The sequence below is a fragment of the Marmota flaviventris genome, chromosome 2 (genome assembly GCF_047511675.1).
Source record: "Marmota flaviventris isolate mMarFla1 chromosome 2, mMarFla1.hap1, whole genome shotgun sequence".
In the NCBI taxonomy this organism is placed as follows: Eukaryota; Metazoa; Chordata; class Mammalia; order Rodentia; family Sciuridae; genus Marmota; species Marmota flaviventris.
In genome coordinates, this window is record NC_092499.1 from 99297366 (window position 1) to 99315235 (window position 17870).

The following is a 17870-nucleotide window of genomic DNA, read 5'->3' on the forward strand; positions in this document are numbered from 1 at the left end:
TTCTTAACAGTTCTCCTCAACTGGCTCTTCCCACCCACTTTTTCATGTCATTTATTTCTTGAAGAAACTGGATTTCATTCAAGTAAAAATGTCTACATCCTCGATTCAGCTGATTGCAACCCCATGATGTTACCTTTCGTGTCTCCTTTGTTTCTATTCAGTCTAGTGGCTTGATCAGATTCAGCTGCAGGGCTTTGTTTTGTTTTTTTAAGAATGCCTCACAGTTGGTGATTGAATCACATTAAGAAGCTTATCAAGCTAGCTATGGTGGCATATGCATGTAATCCCAGCCACTTGGGAGGCTGAGGCAGGAGGATCACAAGTTCAAAACTAGCCTCAGCAGCCTCAGGAAGGCCCTAAGCAACTTAGTGAAACTCTGTCTCTAAATGAAAAATAAAAAGGGCTGGGGATTGGCTCAGTAGTTAAGCCTCCCTGTGTTCAATCCTTTGTACCAAAAAAGAAAGAAAGAAACAGCAGTAGCAGCTTATCAAGACTGATCCTCATCTTTGGGGAACTTGTTAAGATTGATCAGTAGATTCAGATGTTGGTAATCAGATCATCTGTGTAAAGCTCCTTATTTACCTAATGATTTCAGCATCCCATTGGCCAGATCCCTTGTTTCATTAAGGGGCAGGGCTCTTTAAATAAACATATTTTGTTGAATGGGAAAAGAAATCCTTTGGTTTTATAAAATATAGAACACACTAAATTTTCCATTCAGTGAGAAAGAACTTCCCCATCTCCCTTGATTTGCTATCTTGAAGAAGACTGTCTTGATGAATTTAAATGAGAAAGAGCCTACTCTTCCCTTGGTGTTTGTATTTAATAATATCTTATTTCAGCTTTATATGTATATGTCAACACACAAAGGTTCTTTTAGGAATTATGGAGAAGGAACTCTTAAATCTATTCTGTTAAGTATGTGTGTGTGCATGTGTGAAAGAGAGAGACGGGTGTGTGTTACCAAGTAACTGTGTGAATCCATTCTCAATCCGTCAACTTGTGCTCTTTTCGTTGTTTACTACAGATGTAGTGAAAGGTGAAAAGATTCTTCCAGCATTTGATGAGCCACCAAATCCAACCAACGTTGAAGAGAGTTTAAAGAGAATTAAAGAAAACGATGCTCATCTTGTTGAAGTTAATTTGAATAACATAAAGGTAAGTGTGTTAAGCAGACCATAAAGTTGTTTTGTATTGCTTTGAATTAGTTGAACCTAGGATAACAGTGGGGTAGTTTTGATATAGTAGTCTGATTCTACTTTAAGGTAAAGTTTTTGCTCATGAGCATGTAGTAATATAGGTTCCTTCAAATTTTGGAAATTAAGGTATTATATAATAGCGTTTTTTACTTACTTTTAAAAGAGTTTATTATATAAAGTGTAAGCCCTAAAAACTCTCTGTAAATCTCTCTGACCTTTAAAGTACTGCCTTCTTTGAAGAACTTCAGTCTTTGGGGTTTTGTTTGTTTTGTGGCACTGGTCATTGAACCCAGGCCCTTTTGCATAGAAGGCAAATGCTCTACCTTTGAGCTATGTCCCCAGCTCTTTTATTGTTTTTTAAATTAGTTTCTTTTTGTTGTTTGTTTGTTTTTGGACTGGTGATTGAACTCAGGGGCACTTGACCACTGAGCCACATCCCCAGCCCTATTTTGTATTTTATTTAGAGACAGGGTCTCACTGAGTTGCTTAGCACCTTGCTTTTGCTGAGGCTGGCTTTGAACTTGCAGTCCTCCTGCCTCAGCCTCCCGAGCTTCTGGTATTACACGCATGCGCCACCACATCTTGCCAAATTAAATTTTTTTAAGGTGTTGTTTGTATGTGGTAAAATTCTCCCTTTTAGTATACAGTTCTGAGTTTTGACAAATATACACAGTTGTATGACCATTGCCAAAGTAAAGATAAAAAACATGTCTGTTACCCCAGAAGTTCCTCATACCCCTTTGCCCCTTTGTAGTCATTCTCTTCCCCACAACTCACCCCTGACAACCACCAATCTATTTTCTTTCTCCATAATTCTGTATTTTCCAGAATGTCATGTAAAAAGAATCATACAGAATGTAGCCTTTTGAGTCTGGCTTTCTCATTTGGCATAATGTATTTGAGATTTGCCTGTTGTTGCAGGTATCAGGATTTTGTTCCTTTATTGCTGAGTAGCGTTCCATCCTGTGGATATGCTACAGTGTGTTTATCCATATTGGTTGCTTCTAATTGGGGATGATTACATATAAAACTACAGTACAAGTTCTCATGTGAACATATGTTTTTATTTCTCTTGGGTAAATAATCTAGAAATGGGTTTTCTGAGATTTTATTGGTTTTTAAACAATGCAACTCTTCCTTGGAGTAAGGAAAGAAGAAATGAGTTAGGAGGAAAGAAGGTCTTGGAGAAAATGAATATCCTTATTGATCACTAATTGTCTGGGTTTTTTTTTTTAAATTCACTCCCTGTATCTCTTTGTTTCTAAGTAAAGATTAATGATCTGAAAACTGCAAGACTATAGGGACTTGGCATCTTGATTGCCCACCAGAATAATCAGTGCTTTCCATATTTTCCTCCTTTAGGTAGTATAGGGTTAATCTCTCCTAAGTCTGTAAACTAAGCAACTGAGAATTGTATGTCATCTGCCTCAGGAATCATACTCAGTGGAGGCAGACTTCATATCTCTCTTCTTAGAGAAAAGTGGTTCCATTTTGGACAATTAGGGGTTGGTTTCATATACTAAAACAATTAAAAGTAGAATGGTGAGTTTCTTTTAACTGAAGTGCTAGAGAAATAGTGGTATGTTTCTGCAAATGCACCAATATAGAGAATCACATAGATATTGAGGACATTGCTATTTTTCATTTATAAACTTGTTATTATAATTTCTGAGTATCTTTTAAAACAGAAAGTAAGTACAGGTATATTTAATTAATGGACTGAATTTAAAAACTAAAATGAAATATGTTACATGTTATTGTCTTTCAAGAATATCCCAATTCCAACCCTAAAAGACTTTGCAAAGGCTTTGGAAACCAATACACATGTGAAATATTTCAGTCTTGCAGCCACCCGAAGCAATGATCCTGTTGCTGTTGTAAGTACACTACTATTAAGAATATTGAAATAATGCATGCATACCTGGATATGTTACAATGAGGTCAAACTGATTTTTTAAACAAGATTTAGTCCCTTTTTTCAATTGATGTTTAAGCTCACTATTAGGCAATTCATTATTTACTACCTTTTTGTGTTTATTTTTTCCTGCATTTCTTTTTTTTTAAGAGAGAGAATTTTTTTTTTTTTTTTAGTTTTCAGTAGACACAACATCTTTATTTGTATGTGGTGCTGAGGATCGAACCCAGGGCCCTGCACATTCTAGGCGAGCGCACTACAGCTTGAGCCACATCCCTAGCCCTTTCCTACATTTCTTTCTATGAACTTTTTAAAACATAAATGGGGATTGGGGTATAACTCAGTGGTAGAGTGCTTGCTTGATGTGTGCAAGGCTCTGTGTTTGATCCCCAGCACTGTGAAAACAAAAACATAAATGGAATTATGCAATATATACTATTCTGTAACATGATTTTTCACTCAACATTTATCTTAGAGATCTTTTCATACCAGCACATAAAAACCTAATATATTCTTTTAACATCTGCAGAGGATTTCATATATGGTTCTGTAGTTTTAGACTTTTGTAGTTTTTTATTTTATTTATTTTTAATGTTTTTGCTTTTTCTCTGTGGAAATGATCATGTGGCTTTTGTTCTTTATTAATATGATACATTAACACTAATGATTTTTGTATGTTAAGTCAGCCTTGCATTCCTGAGATAAATCCCTGGTCATGGTATGAACCTTTTCCTTCACTTTGCTTTGGGAATTTCACTTCCTTCGGTTCTCTTCTAACCTCACTAAGTGATTTCAGCTCCCTACACAAGGTTCCTCCTCATCTCCCCAACCTTTAAACATTGGAATTAGTCCAGGCCTTCATCCTTCTTTTCTCTGTCTGCACCTTCCTAGGTGATCTCATTCCATTTCATCCATGTATGCTAACTATGTATGCTGATGACTCCCAGTGTTACTATCTCCAGTTTGTACCTCTCTCCTGAACTCCTTACATATGCTCACCTTCCTACTCAACAGCTTTACTTGGATATTTAATAGACACCTACATCAAACTCCCAAACCAAACTCCTGACTCACAATCTTTTCTACTTAAATAGCAACTTTGATCTATTTCTCAGGCAAAACAAAGGAATCATCTTTGACATCCCTTTCTGACAGTCTTAAAAACACATTCAGTACCATCTTCAAAATGTTTCTAGAATTCAACCAATTTCTTTTATTTAATTAATTATTTATTTTATTTGGTGCTAGGGATTTAACCTAGGGGCACTTTACCACTGAGCTACATCCCTTTTTTTTGTTTTGTTTTTTGGTATTAGGGATTGAATACAGAATCACTCGACCACTGAGCCACATCCCTAGCCCTGTTTTGTATTTTATTAGAGACAGGGTCTCACTGAGTTGCTTAGTGCCTTGCTAAATTGCTGAGGCTAGCTTTGAACCCGTGATCCTCCAGCCTTCACCTCCTGAGCCTCTGGGATTATAGGTGTGAGCCACCGTGCCTGGCCCCAGACTTTTTTGTTTTTTTTTTTATTTTTATTTATTTTTATATTTATTTTTTAGTTATAGGATGGACACAATATCTTTTTATTTTATGTGGTGCTGAGGATCAGACCCAGTGCCTCATACATGCTAGGAGAAGCGCTCTACCTCTAAGCCACAACCCTAGCCTCTATTTTTTTTTATTTTTGAAACAGGGTCTTGCTATTGCTTAGGGCCTTGCCAAGTTGCTGAGGCTGGAAGTGGTTGGATTCTAGCCGGCCTGGTGGCACACACCTGCAATCCCTCCAAAATTGCTGCTATTACAGACATGCACCTCCATGTTTAGCTAGACTCTAACCACTTTTTAACCATTTTCATTAATTACTATGCCCTAATCCAAGCCACCATCTTCTCTCACTGGGACTCCTGCAGGAGCCTCCTAGTGAGCTACCTTCTGTCTTACCCAGTGCAAAGTCAGTTTTTTACACAGCATCAGAATTTGATGATTTTACTTGAGTTAGATCATTACATATGTATGTACATATATTATTATGTGTATATGTATCAGATTATTGTGTGTTTATATATAAGGGATTGAACTCAGGATCAATCCCCGAGACATACACACACACACACACAGAAACACTGAGCAGAATGACTAGCATTGCCTCATATCATGAGAGAAATTTAATGGAAGCAGAGTAAAGACAGTATTCCTTGAGGAATTTAATATTTAGTTAGTTCTTTCTTCTCCATAGTCTTAGCTCTTTCAGTTCTAGTTATCCGTGATCTTTTTTGGTCTTCTGCCTTGGAAATTAATTTAGTCTATAATTTCTTCTCAGTTTGGCTTCACAGTGATTCAGCTGCAGCAGGACCCAGCTGCAGTAAGAGAAGATGAAATTATTTCTACACAGAAACTGAGAGAAAGCTTTGGAAACTTAGGAGAAAGAAGCATGAAATAACATATAAATAAACATGAGAATGTAAATAGGAGTAGAAAATTACATGTGACCAAAAAAACCTAAAGATTATAACAGGGTACATGTGACAAGTAGAAAACATGTGAAACCTCTACAATATTGTGTCAGGCTGAAACAATCTAAAGAGAAACATTAAGGCAGTTATGTTAATTTATGTATTTATTTATGGAATGTGCAGCATGTAATAGGTGCTATCAAATTTTAATCTCCAAATATTTTCTTGAATTTCTAGGCTTTTGCAGATATGCTGAAAGTAAACAAAACTTTGAAGAGCTTAAATATGGAGTCCAACTTCATTACAGGAGCTGGGGTTCTGGCACTGATTGATGGTTTAAGAGATAATGAGACCCTGGCAGAGCTTAAAATTGACAATCAGGTCAGTGTTGTACAATAGCTACAGCCCACACTGTGTAGGGCTTGGGACCTGGGCAGGGAAAGCAGGGGGTGGAAGAGGTGGGGGGAAGGGGGACTAAAGGGGATGAGAGGACATTTGGAGCACCCAGAATATTAACTTAATGTATTTGAAGATGTGTACCAAGCAACTTTCCCTGTGTCATTTTAAGAGAATTGAGATGGCTGCCTATTTTGAACTGAAAGGGCTCATACATGTGACAGTCTGTCCTCCTTTTTTTTTTTTTTTAGCTCTCTGGTAGCAAGATCAACATTGTAGATTTTTATGTTTATAATGTGTCACAATCTCAAACACATAGTAGACTAATGGAATAGGTTAAATGAAAGAACAGTGCCAGACATGGTGGCACATACTTTATAATCCCAGCTACTCAGCAGACTGAGGCAGGAGGATCATGAGTTCAAGGCTAACCTCAGGAAATTAGACCCCATTTCAAAATGAAAAAAAAAAAAAAAACTGGGAATGTCGCTCAGTGGTAGAGCGGGTTCAGTCCACAGTACTGTTAAAAAACAAAACAAAACTTCCAATATCTAGTTACCCTGAGGGCACAGTCTGTCTGGCTAAGTAAGTACAGTCATGGTACTTAACATAATGCTGGGGTCACCCACATCCAGACGAACTTTTAAAGAGGCAGAGAGAATTATACATGTTAGAAATGCTTCCATCCAGGGTGGTTACTAATTTTTTTTAATTTGAAAAATAACTGTCCAAAAAAGAAAACCCATACCTATGAGCAATCACTCACATTCATTGCTTCTACCAGTGCCTGGAAACTGGTAATAAGGTTTCAATGAAATTATGTAATATGTGACTTTCTATGACTGTTTTTTTTTGACCTACCATCATAATGTTCTGAAGGTTCATCCATGCTATAGCATGTATCAGTACTCCTTTCCTTTTGATGGGTGAATAATATTCTATAAAAACAATGCCACTATGACCATTCATGTAAAAATTTTTGTGTGAACTTGAGTTTCATTTCTTTTGGGCACATACCTAGGAGTAGAATTGCTTCATAGTATGGTTATTCTGTTTAAATTCTTGAGCATTTGCCAAATGGTTTTCCATGACAGCTGTAGAATTTTATATTCCTACCAAAAATGCAGAGGGGACCCTCAGTTTTTCCCACATTCTTCTTGCTGTTGTCTTTTTTTTTTTTTTTAACAGGGTCATGCTATGTTGCCCAGGTTTGTCTCAAACTTCTGGGAGCTTTAAGTAGTCCTCCTGCCTCAGCCTCCTTTGTACCTGGGACTATAGGTACATAGCACCACACCATGTGCTTATCCTTTTTTTCCCCCATCATTCTCTTCTTCATGGACATGAGGTGGTGTCTCATTATGGAATGTACTTTTTTTTTTTTATGTCTGTATGATCATATATTGATCTTTTAAAATTTTGTTTCTTACTGAGTGTACTGGTGCATGCTTGTAATCCGATATTCAGGAGACTCGAGGCAGGAGAATCATAAGTTTGAGGCAAGCTATGGCAATTTAGACCCTGTCTCAGAATAAAAAAATAAAAATTAGGGCTGGAGGTATACTGAAAAAAAAAAAAACTTTTTTTTTTTGTTTGTTTGTTTCTATGTTCATTGTAGGAATTGGAAAATTTAAAGAGACCAGCTATTAACATGTGTTTGAATATCTTAGTCTTGATTTACTTGAGAAAAATTTTGACCTAGTTTCTTAATACTAATATTCATTTCTAATTCTTCCAGAGGCAACAGTTGGGAACAGCTGTAGAACTGGAAATAGCCAAGATGCTTGAGGAAAATGCAAATATCCTTAAATTTGGGTATCAGTTTACACAGCAAGGACCCCGAACCAGGGCAGCTAATGCTATAACAAAAAACAACGACTTAGGTAAGACATTTGAAGTGTCAAATCAAGTTTCTGAATTATATTATTAAGCTAATAGATTGGGGGAACATCTATTTTACTTCTAAAATAAATTTTGACAGAGAAATTACTGGTTCTTTGTTTCTAAAATCTACACAGTCCTTTTTGTACTGATTGAGTTAAAGTTTAGCTAGGTTGTGGTGATCATTGTGTTGGTGATAAGCCAATTTTCTGTGACAAATATTTTATAGCTTTAAGGAAATTTTCTATAAAACAAATATTTTGTTCTCATTTACAAATATTTCAGTACAGTCAAGGTTCTTGTCCTTTTTATAGAACAGATCCAGATGGAAATTCAGTTTTAGATGATGAAATAAAGAATAGTTATAGTTTTACCCCAAGCTGTAAAGTCACTGATACATAAATGCTGCACTTGGTGGTCTCCCGAACATGACACCATTTTTTTTCCCACTTCACACAGCTAGAACAGCAGTCTCCCTTTCTTTCATGTTTCTGTTGAGCTGCTGAGTCTTGTGACTTATGTTTGAAATAAACTTTCCAGCCACAGCTGAATTAAGAAGAATATGTTGCTCAAAATTTGTTTGTACATGTTTCCAAAAAGTGACTCTTCTTTTAAGTTATGATATGTGGTATTAAAGTATTTTAAAAGATGCATTTTAGAAAGAATTAAAATAGACTTCTCAAAAGGAGTTAAATTTCAAAGTGATGTAGTTTTGTTAAACTTCAGCCATATTCGAGTTTGCTGCCTTTTAAAGTTTCTGGAGCAGAAAAAAATACAGTTCCATTTCTTTAATCCATATCACCAAGAAAAGCAAGAACATTTGGGCTGGGGTTGTGGCTCAGCAGTAGAGCGCTTGCCTACCACATGCAAGGCTCTAGGTTCGATCCTCAGCACCACAAATAAATGAATGAATGAAGGTAGGTATTTTGCCCAACTACAATTAAAAAATAAATATATTTTTTAAAAAAATAAAAACATTCAAACCCTTCTGTCCTTTGTATTTCCTATAGGAAATTTTGGCCACTTGGACTTTTTAAAAAATGGCTTTGTTTTGGTGGATTGTCAATTCTAGATGTAGTTTGCAAACTCATACTAAAATTGTTTTAGTATTGGTTCACAAGTTTCCATTTTTTTCTCCAGGTATTTAATTTGATTTTGCTAGAGCAGTGTAGTCTGGCTGAACTTCATAAATAATTGAAGACCTTTAAAAACATGCAGATTTTCGGCTTTCCTTCTTTTAGGGAAATAAAGGACTTGTCATTCAGATGCTTAATAACTATTCCAACTTGGGCTGGGGATGTGGCTCAAGCGGTAGCGCGCTCACCTGGCATGCGTGCGGCCCGGGTTCGATCCTCAGCACCACATACAAACAAAGATGTTGTGTCCGCCAATAATTAATTAATTAAATAAATAAATATTTAAAAAAAAAAAAGAAGAACCTTTTAAAAAAAAAAAATAACTATTCCAACTGATTGTGTAATAGTTCACATTAAGTGAAACCCTGGTTTGTTTCTCTAGTGATAAGTGGCTATTGGAGTTTTGCTTCTGTCATTGAGCATGTGTGCCTCATGTATCCTCTACTTGTCACAGCTTCTGTCATACTTTCTAAATGGCTTTTACTGAGTAAATCAGTTCTACTTCATTGAAATAGTATGTTTTGGGGTAGGGACCATGTTGTTGGCAGAGAGGCCATGTCCAGATGTTTAATCTTAAAATCATGTCTGACATATAGCAGATTCTTATTAAAAATTAAGTGAATAAATAAGGGGCAAAATTTGTCTTTGCTCAAAGTTACAATTTCCTGGTAACCAAGTAGCCATAAATTAAGCCGCGAGTATCCTCCATTTTTCTTATCCTTTGAAACTATCTTAACAAATCCCAGAATGCCATCAACAAATTTGTAGTCCTAACCATCTTTTGTCACCTGCGTCCTTCCCAGCAGGCCGGTGATCCCAGCAGCTGTCCTTGCAGGAACTGCACAGTGAAAGCCCATAAATGTCACCTTGGGGAAACTAACCTTTGCAAGGCCTCAGCAGTTGTATTCTTCTGACAGACCGTATGAAAAGAAATGTCTAGTATTAGAATAAGGAGATTTTGGCAGATGAAAATGGAGAGCAGAAAAAACTATTTCCTAGGCTACCTTATGTAGACACTGAACAGTTTATATATTAGAGAAGATAAGGAGGCCATGTTGAAGATAAAGTCTGACACAAAGAAGAATCAAGAGGAAGCAATCGGGGGCTGGGTCAGCAGTAGAATGCTCGCCTAGCATGTGCAAGGCGCTGGGTTTGATCCTCAGCACCATATAAAAAATAAATAAATAAATAAAGGTATTTTAAAAAAAAAGAGGAAGCAAACAGCTTTGTGCTGGAAGCTCTCTAGACTATACTCATGTTGTTTGATTCTGGTCCCAACTGGATTGCATACTTGGGTCTCAGATGTGAAATGACAAGGAGGACATTCCTGGAGTGAGAAAAATGAATGAAGAAAGGCTCAGATATAAGAATAAGCAAGTTATTTATTTATATGCTGAGGAAGACCCATAGATTTTGAGAGCTAATTCTCATAACGTGATACTGAGTCCAGAATAAACTTTCCATAAGTACTTGTTTTAATAAGTACAGAATAAAAAAGTAACATTAGCAGATTAAGAAGCATAGTTAGTGGAAGATACTAAAATTATATTTGTTGGATGTTATGTGGGAAGCGTTTGAGAACATCTTAGATGTCTAAATGTATGATTAATACAATACTTTAAAAAAAAAACCTTATTCCTATTACTCTTAGAGACAATGAAGTTAGGACTTACAATTGATTACTGATGAAATATTAAGAATTTATATAAGTGAGTTGGGTTTTGGAAAGAAATTGGACTAGGCCCAAATAATTGTTAATAGGGCAAAATTTATCAGCCTATTATCTAAAGGATAAACTGAGGAATTGCTGAAAAGTAACAAGTGGGCACCAAGTGAGAAAAAAGAGAGTGGCTCTTACCCATCACATTGTGCACACAGCAGCAACTTCCTGGTCATCCACTCTCAGCTTAATTTTTTCCCAGCCATACACTCTAATCTCTGCCTATTGATGAAAGTCTAAAGACCATATCTTTTGTCAGGTGCTGATCTCAGCAGCCTGATATGTAGTAACTCAAAAAGAGCTATCTAAGAATGAGACTTAAAACTTGCACAGACTCTCTTGGGCATATTATTTTTCTTCAGCTTACAAATTAGACTTATCAGGTCTTTGGTGTTCTGATTTTGGTAACATCTTTCTCTTATTATTTTCTTAGTCACAACTATTCATTGAAATAATTCTACCTACTCGCCATCTCTCCGTCTAAGAAGTGTCACAGATATAAAAGCAAAGAGGTTATATGGTATACATACAATATTCAGTTGAACCTTGAGCCTCATCCTGTTTATCATCTTTACACTAGCTAACTACATAACCAATTTTCTACACCTTTTTTGTTTGCTATATTCTGTCTTATAGATCTTGTTCATAACATTTTTGTAACATGCATTTTAACATCTAAAATGGTATACTGATAACAGCTAAACTCTGCCCTACAGAATTATCTAAATAATTTCACATATTTCCGTTTTTCAGAGATGTATAAATATGAGCTAAGCTTGTATTTGGAAACAGAAGTTTCCTTTGATTTTTTTTCCCCCTTTATATGTTAGTAAAACTTATTCTTCATTACTGTGGACTAAAATTAGAGTTGGGACTAGCTTGCAAAGATAAGTATAAAAATGTTCATAAGACCCTGATACTCTACTTGGCTGGACAAGCCATCACTTGAACGTCTGATATCATCTGTTAAAGGCCAACAAACAGAAGCCAGCAGTCAGAATAACGCCAGAGCAGTGTCTATGACCTGGTCGGGAGGCCAGGTGTACCTGTTGGCATCAGTTAGGCTAAAGAGTCAATTGCTTTACTACTTGCTTCCATGGACAGAAAAGAGCAGGAAATTAATAGACCAGTCTAACTTAATCAGAGAAACTTACTGAAAAAGGTATCAAAACAGTAACATATAAATACAGATCCTTTACAGTAGTCAAATTGCCTTTCCTCACCTTGGAAAAGTGGCTGATATAATCTTCCTATGGTGAATAATGAAGCTGAGTACTACTCTTTCATAAAGGCTTTCTGTATTCTCAAGTACTGCACAGTGCAGCTTATAGTGCCTTAAGTTGCACAGCCATGGAGGTATAGATATGTATAGATATCATCATTCTCCTGGTACATAGAATAAGTTGAGGCCTAGAGAGGTTAATTGACTTACCAGAGAACACACTACAGAAAAGTGACAGAGCCATGATCCACATTCCCATTTGCACTGACTTCAGAACCTGTTGTGCCTTTTGTCCTCTCTAAATAGGAGTCAGCTACAACACTGAGTAGCACTGAAATGCTATTGGTGGCTGGTAGGTGAGAGAGCAGATAGAACATTTTTAAAGCTGAAGACCTGGTATCCTTGCTGCTTGTAAGCACAGCTTGATGGTTTGGCATCATCTGTCCGTAAAGAGGCTGGGAGTTCTCAAATACATGCACCTTTTTTTACTCCATCAGCTGAACTAATTGGCTGGCCACTTTGGAACCAAAATTTATATTACCCAGAATTGACCTCAGCACATTACCAGAGTCTAAAATTTTCTTTCTTTTTTTTTTTTTTTCCTGCATTTGTTATTTCATCAGAGCCCTCAACTGGTTCATTTTGTAGAAGAAAGAGAAGGGAAATTTGGAAAACAATAGCAAGTCACTTACTTTAAAAATGACAAAAATACTTTTGGTATATATTCTTTCAGACTAAGGAAATACATTGTCGTATCTAACCACAAGAGCATGCAAATTGTTACTTTTAATACCTTTTAACCCCAGCTGTCTGATATCATTGCAGAATTTAATTCAGTAACTTATTAATCACTTTATAAAACCTAGGTATACTCTCCCCCCCACCCCCTCACCCAGTACTGGTAATTGAACCCAGGGGCACTGTACCACCAAGGGCCATATCACTAGCCCTTTTTATTTTTTGAAACAAAATCTCACTAAGTTTCAGAGGCTCACCTTGAACTCGTGATCCTGCATCTCCAGCCTCCCAAGTTATGGGGATTAGAGATATGCGCCACCACACCTGGCCTAAGTGTACATTTTTTCAACAAACAGAAGACTCAAACCTAATGCTGACTACTCTGTGTTTTAGGTTTTTAGCACTGCCACTGTATAAGCACAGGGTCATTGAGCTTAGGACACGTCTTTCTTATTTAGAAGCCCCTTGGTTCTCAGCAGGTAAATAACAATGGTTAATGATGGGAAATTGTTTTTTTATTAATGGCCATGTGAACTGGAAATGCACCTTAATTTTTGTAAAACTAACAGAATTGTACAGAAATTTGTTATAAGCAAGTTAACATTGTAGAAACTAATAGGGATTCCCCAAAACCCTTTTCTTTTTCTCACAGTGCGAAAGAAACGAGTTGAAGGAGACCACCAGTAAGTCCAACAAAGTATAAATCTTTGGAAGACTTCAGAACTTTACCAAGGGCTCATGTTGGTGACATCAGATGTAAAATTTTTCTGGGTAGAAGGGAAAAGACTGGAAATCTTTTTTTTGTTTGTTTGTTTGTTTAGCTTTTTTGTTAACTATATGCATTATTTTCCTAGTTTAAGTTGTTATCAGTTTAAAATTATAAAATCAATAGTATCTGGTATTTTATATTTTGAAGCATTTCCACTTTCTACTAAAATCAGTTTTAATTTAGATTAATTAAATGACTTATAATGAGTCTTGGGCAAAAAACAATACGATTATAAATAAGTTTCAGAAGTCATTTATGTAGAATAATCTGAGGACCAGTTTTTTAAATTAAAAAGGGACATTGCTGATATTAATTGCTCCTTCGAGGTATAAGGCACTTAAAAGTTTTCTTTGTTTTGTAACCTGGATACTTTTCCATTTTTTAAGAATAAATGAACTTGGCAAGGGTATATTTTTTCCTTATCAAGGAATCAAAATGCAATGATTTTTAAACAGATGGCTCAAAATCTGGTGAAGTGTTCAGAAGCCAAAGCAGACCTCCAGGGAGAGACCTTCATGCAGTGCAGGTTACTGTGCTTGTCTGATACAGCTCAGCAACATCTAGGGATTTGTTTTTTAAACAAAATCATCAGCTGATCCAGGTTATACGCTTTGTTTAAAAATATAGTATGTCTAAGTATTTTTAATTGGTTCATTTTAGTTATAAATGACAATAGAATTTGTTTTGACATAATGAAAGCATGGAATATATCATGTTCTAGTGAAGACCCCAGTACCTCTTTTTCCCCTTCCCTTTTCCTACCCCCAGCTTCCTTCCCTCTATTGATCTTTCTGCCATTTACTCAGTTATTATTTCTTAATTAATTCTTTGTGGATGTACTTGATGGTAAGATTCACTATGGTATATTCATGTATGTGCATAGGAAATTTATGTCAGATTGATTCCACTGTCTTTCCTTTTCCCATTCTCCCTTCAACGCCCATTTATGTCTATGTTTATTACTGTTTTTCATTTTAATGTGGGCATTATTAAATTTTTATGAAAGCTAATGGTAAAAAACATCTGAGTAGAAAAGTTGTTTTCTTCCCCCATAAAAAGGCACACAGCCAACTCCCAGTTATTTAGGATAAAATAAAAAAGAAAGCTGCTGCTAAACATGTGAAATCATAGGTAACATGATGGAGTTCAGGTTTGAGGAACTTGCAAAACAGCCACTTAAACTGATGGTTACTATAAGGAAGTTAGAAACTGGGATGTGTGTAAATTACTTGGTATTGTGCTGTATGCCAAGAAGTTCCATATGCAGCGCAGAATGGCATAGACAATATTTAATCCCCACTACATACTTTTCAGCCAAAAAAGAGAAGTGCTGATCTTCAGAATCTGATTCTATTATATGCTTCCTTTCATCTTGCACTTTTTCCATATTGTATAAAAATATTTTCTATAACAAAAGTGGTCTTTATTGCTCAGAGTATAAGGTGAGTGCTTGAACAGAGTTCTGTGGCGAGAGGACAAGTGTGACACTGCACACCCCAGCTGTGCTACAGGGTTTGATTTTGCATTCATGTCCTGTCCCATAGCAGCTCTTTAGCAGGAGATAGCAGACGCACTCACATCTACAGAAGACTGGGAAGAAGGGGATCAGAAAAATACTGGCCTCATAAGGCCTACCTGGATCATTTACAAAAAGATATTTCTGAGTAAGGGGAAGGTAGTTTGTCATGGTTAGTTTTTTAAAAACCTTTTGAAGTTGAATCACAAAATGTCTACTATTTTGGCTGCCAGACAATTTATCCCATGATCTAGGCAGCAGCTTGTGTACTATAGTAATAAGCCTTCTTAACAGGCTAAAGCTTCCCTCATAGGAACTGTGGTGTGTTTGCTTTTTGAAAAATCAGTATCCAGTATTTCAAAGGGGCCAAAGATTAACTTTGCACTATTCCCTTTCAGTTAAAAGCCACTGATTTTTTTTTCCAAGTTAGAAAGGCTTCACTTGCTTGCTTTCTCACCTGACTGCCTGCCCCAACACCAGCCTCTACTGTCTCTCTCTCTCTCTCCTCTTCCCCTCCCTTCTTCCTTCTTTACATATACAACTTTTGAATTGTACTTGATTTTATAAACTGTGCAATTCCAGCAAGATTTGGAGTCAGGCATGGAGCAGGTATCTAAGGCTACCACAAAGAATTGGTCACTTAAACTTCTAGCCAGGCTTCCTCATTTGCATTGCCCTGTAAGTCAGTTAATAAGTATGCTCCCCTCTCTCCCATATGGTGGGTTTTTTTTTTCTAAATATTGTTAAGGTTGGTCCCTACGTAGAATTTTGTATCATACTTACAGGAATATCTTTTTTACCTACTATTTATCAAAGTATGACTAAGTTGAGTATTTTGCTTGTACCATTCCAGTTCTGTGCTATAATACATTTTATAATTTTTTTATAAATAATTTTAATATGAATACTCATCCAACTAAATATGGAAATCTCTCAAGTATTATAATTATAAGGGAGAATAACAGTGTTTACTTTGAAAAAATCTGGTACCTCGCTGGGCGTGGTGGCTCATGCCTGTAATCCCAGTGACTTGGGAGGCTGAGGTAGGAAGATCACAAGTTTAAGGCCAGCCTCAGCAATTTAGTGAGGCCCTAGCAATTTAACAAGACCCTGTCTCAAAATAAAAAATAAAAGAAGTCATGGACTGGGATTGTATCTCAGTGGTAGAGTATTGCCTGGCATGGGTGAAGCATTGGGTTCTATCCTTAGCACCACATAAAAACAAATAAATAAAATAAAGTTTAAATTCATTAAAAAAAAAAAAGTCTGGGGATATAACTCAGTGGTAGAGTGGCCCTGGGTTCAACCCCCAGTACCCCCCCAAAAAAAAAAATTGGCACTTTTTAATCTTTTATTAACTGGGTTTTGATACAATCTTAAGAGAATTTTTAAGACCTTAAGTTTTTTCATCTAATCAGTTTCAACTTACATGTTTATCTAAGAGAATGTCCTTTCATTTTTAAATTGTTGCTTTTTAAGAAAAAAATTTAATTACCCATTTTATAAAATTTTATATTCATATTTGTCTGGAGTTCAAATTTTTCCAGTATGTCTATATGAAATTTTTTTAAAACTCAATATTTATTGCCAATATTAATATGATGAAAATGGATTTTGGTGCTATATATTTGTAGCTAAAGCCTTGTAAAAATCTAAAGAATAAGCAAAATATATTTTCTAAGGGTGCCACATCATTTAAAAGACCAAATAAACAATTGTATTACATAATCTAGCAGATTGTTATCAATTTCAAGGGGAGTTTTCTTGGTCATTAAATAGCAAATTCTTCTCTGAATCAAGTAACCCACTTGCTTTGTGCAAGAGGTACACTCGAGGAAAGTTAAATAAATAGAACTTTAGATCATTTTCCAATTAATCAATTATCTGGTGTGTTTTCCTTTTAAGGAGGGATTCCATGATATAATAAAAATTGTAAAAGAAAAAAAAGTTTTGACAAAATGTTAGTCCTGTTGTACATTATATATAACCTTGATTGTATATTATATATAACATTAAAATAAGACAAAAGTTTGTGAAGTTTCATGAAATCTTACAGTTCCCAGGGCTACCTTATTTTCTCACTATAAAACCAGGAACCACTGTTACCTCCTAGCATATCCAAGGATCATGCTATCTCTGGAATCCATGGACACTGCCATTCTCTGCAGGCTCAGTCCTGTCCAGCTTTGCTCCTGCACTACAGTGATACTTCACTTTTGAACAGTATTGACTGAAAACATGGCACCCAAGAGAAACAAACACATGGATGGAATAGAGACAACTCCTGTTGCTTCTGGCCAGATGAAGGGTTTTAAGTTGTTGGATCTAAACATCTGGAGAACTGTCTTCAATACCAGCTGATGCTGATTATTATTGTTTCTGGATAGCTCTCACTCTAAGACTTGCTTATCAAACAAATCAAACTCTTCCCTAATGATTTTTAAATTGAGAAAATACTATCCATATGCAATGATTTTTATATTGTCATATTTTAATCTGGTTATTCTTTATATCATTGATTTTTCTTCACTATAATTCAGTTCTATAAGTTTTCTATAAAATTGGACAATTTGGAATTTTTAATAAAACATTTGTAACATTTTATTAATTTTAAACTCTACCTTGCAGTCTCATTATTCAGAGGGGCCAACCTTAGGGATTACCTAGGGAAAAAGACATAATTAAGTAAATTATCATGGCCATTACCATATATTTTAGAAAGCCTTTATTAATATGTAAAGAACTAGGTTGGGGATGTAACTCAGTGGTAGAGTGCTGAACCCAAGGGCCTGGGTTCAGTCCCCTGTGCTACTAAAAGAAAAAGGAGAAAAAAAAAAGAAAAGAATTGGACTTAAGATACCTGCTTTAGAGTTTAATAAATTAAAACACTAAGGAAACACCACCATATTTTGTTAATTATAACAAGT

At 35.8% G+C, this 17870-nt stretch overlaps 1 protein-coding gene across 2 annotated transcripts in view; it reads left to right on the top strand.

The window, feature by feature from the left end:
• Tmod3 (tropomodulin 3) overlaps positions 1–17558 on the top strand; it is a 77400-nt gene extending 59842 nt beyond the window's left edge. For both annotated transcript variants that reach the window (XM_071608264.1, XM_027925982.3), the window contains 5 exons: positions 1028–1158; positions 2969–3076; positions 5806–5949; positions 7700–7844; positions 13311–17558. In XM_071608264.1, coding sequence (XP_071464365.1) covers positions 1028–1158; positions 2969–3076; positions 5806–5949; positions 7700–7844; positions 13311–13345 — 563 coding nt within the window. In that variant the 3' untranslated portion in view covers positions 13346–17558. The remainder of the gene's footprint in view (positions 1–1027; positions 1159–2968; positions 3077–5805; positions 5950–7699; positions 7845–13310) is intronic.
• Positions 17559–17870: the final 312 nt, after the last annotated feature.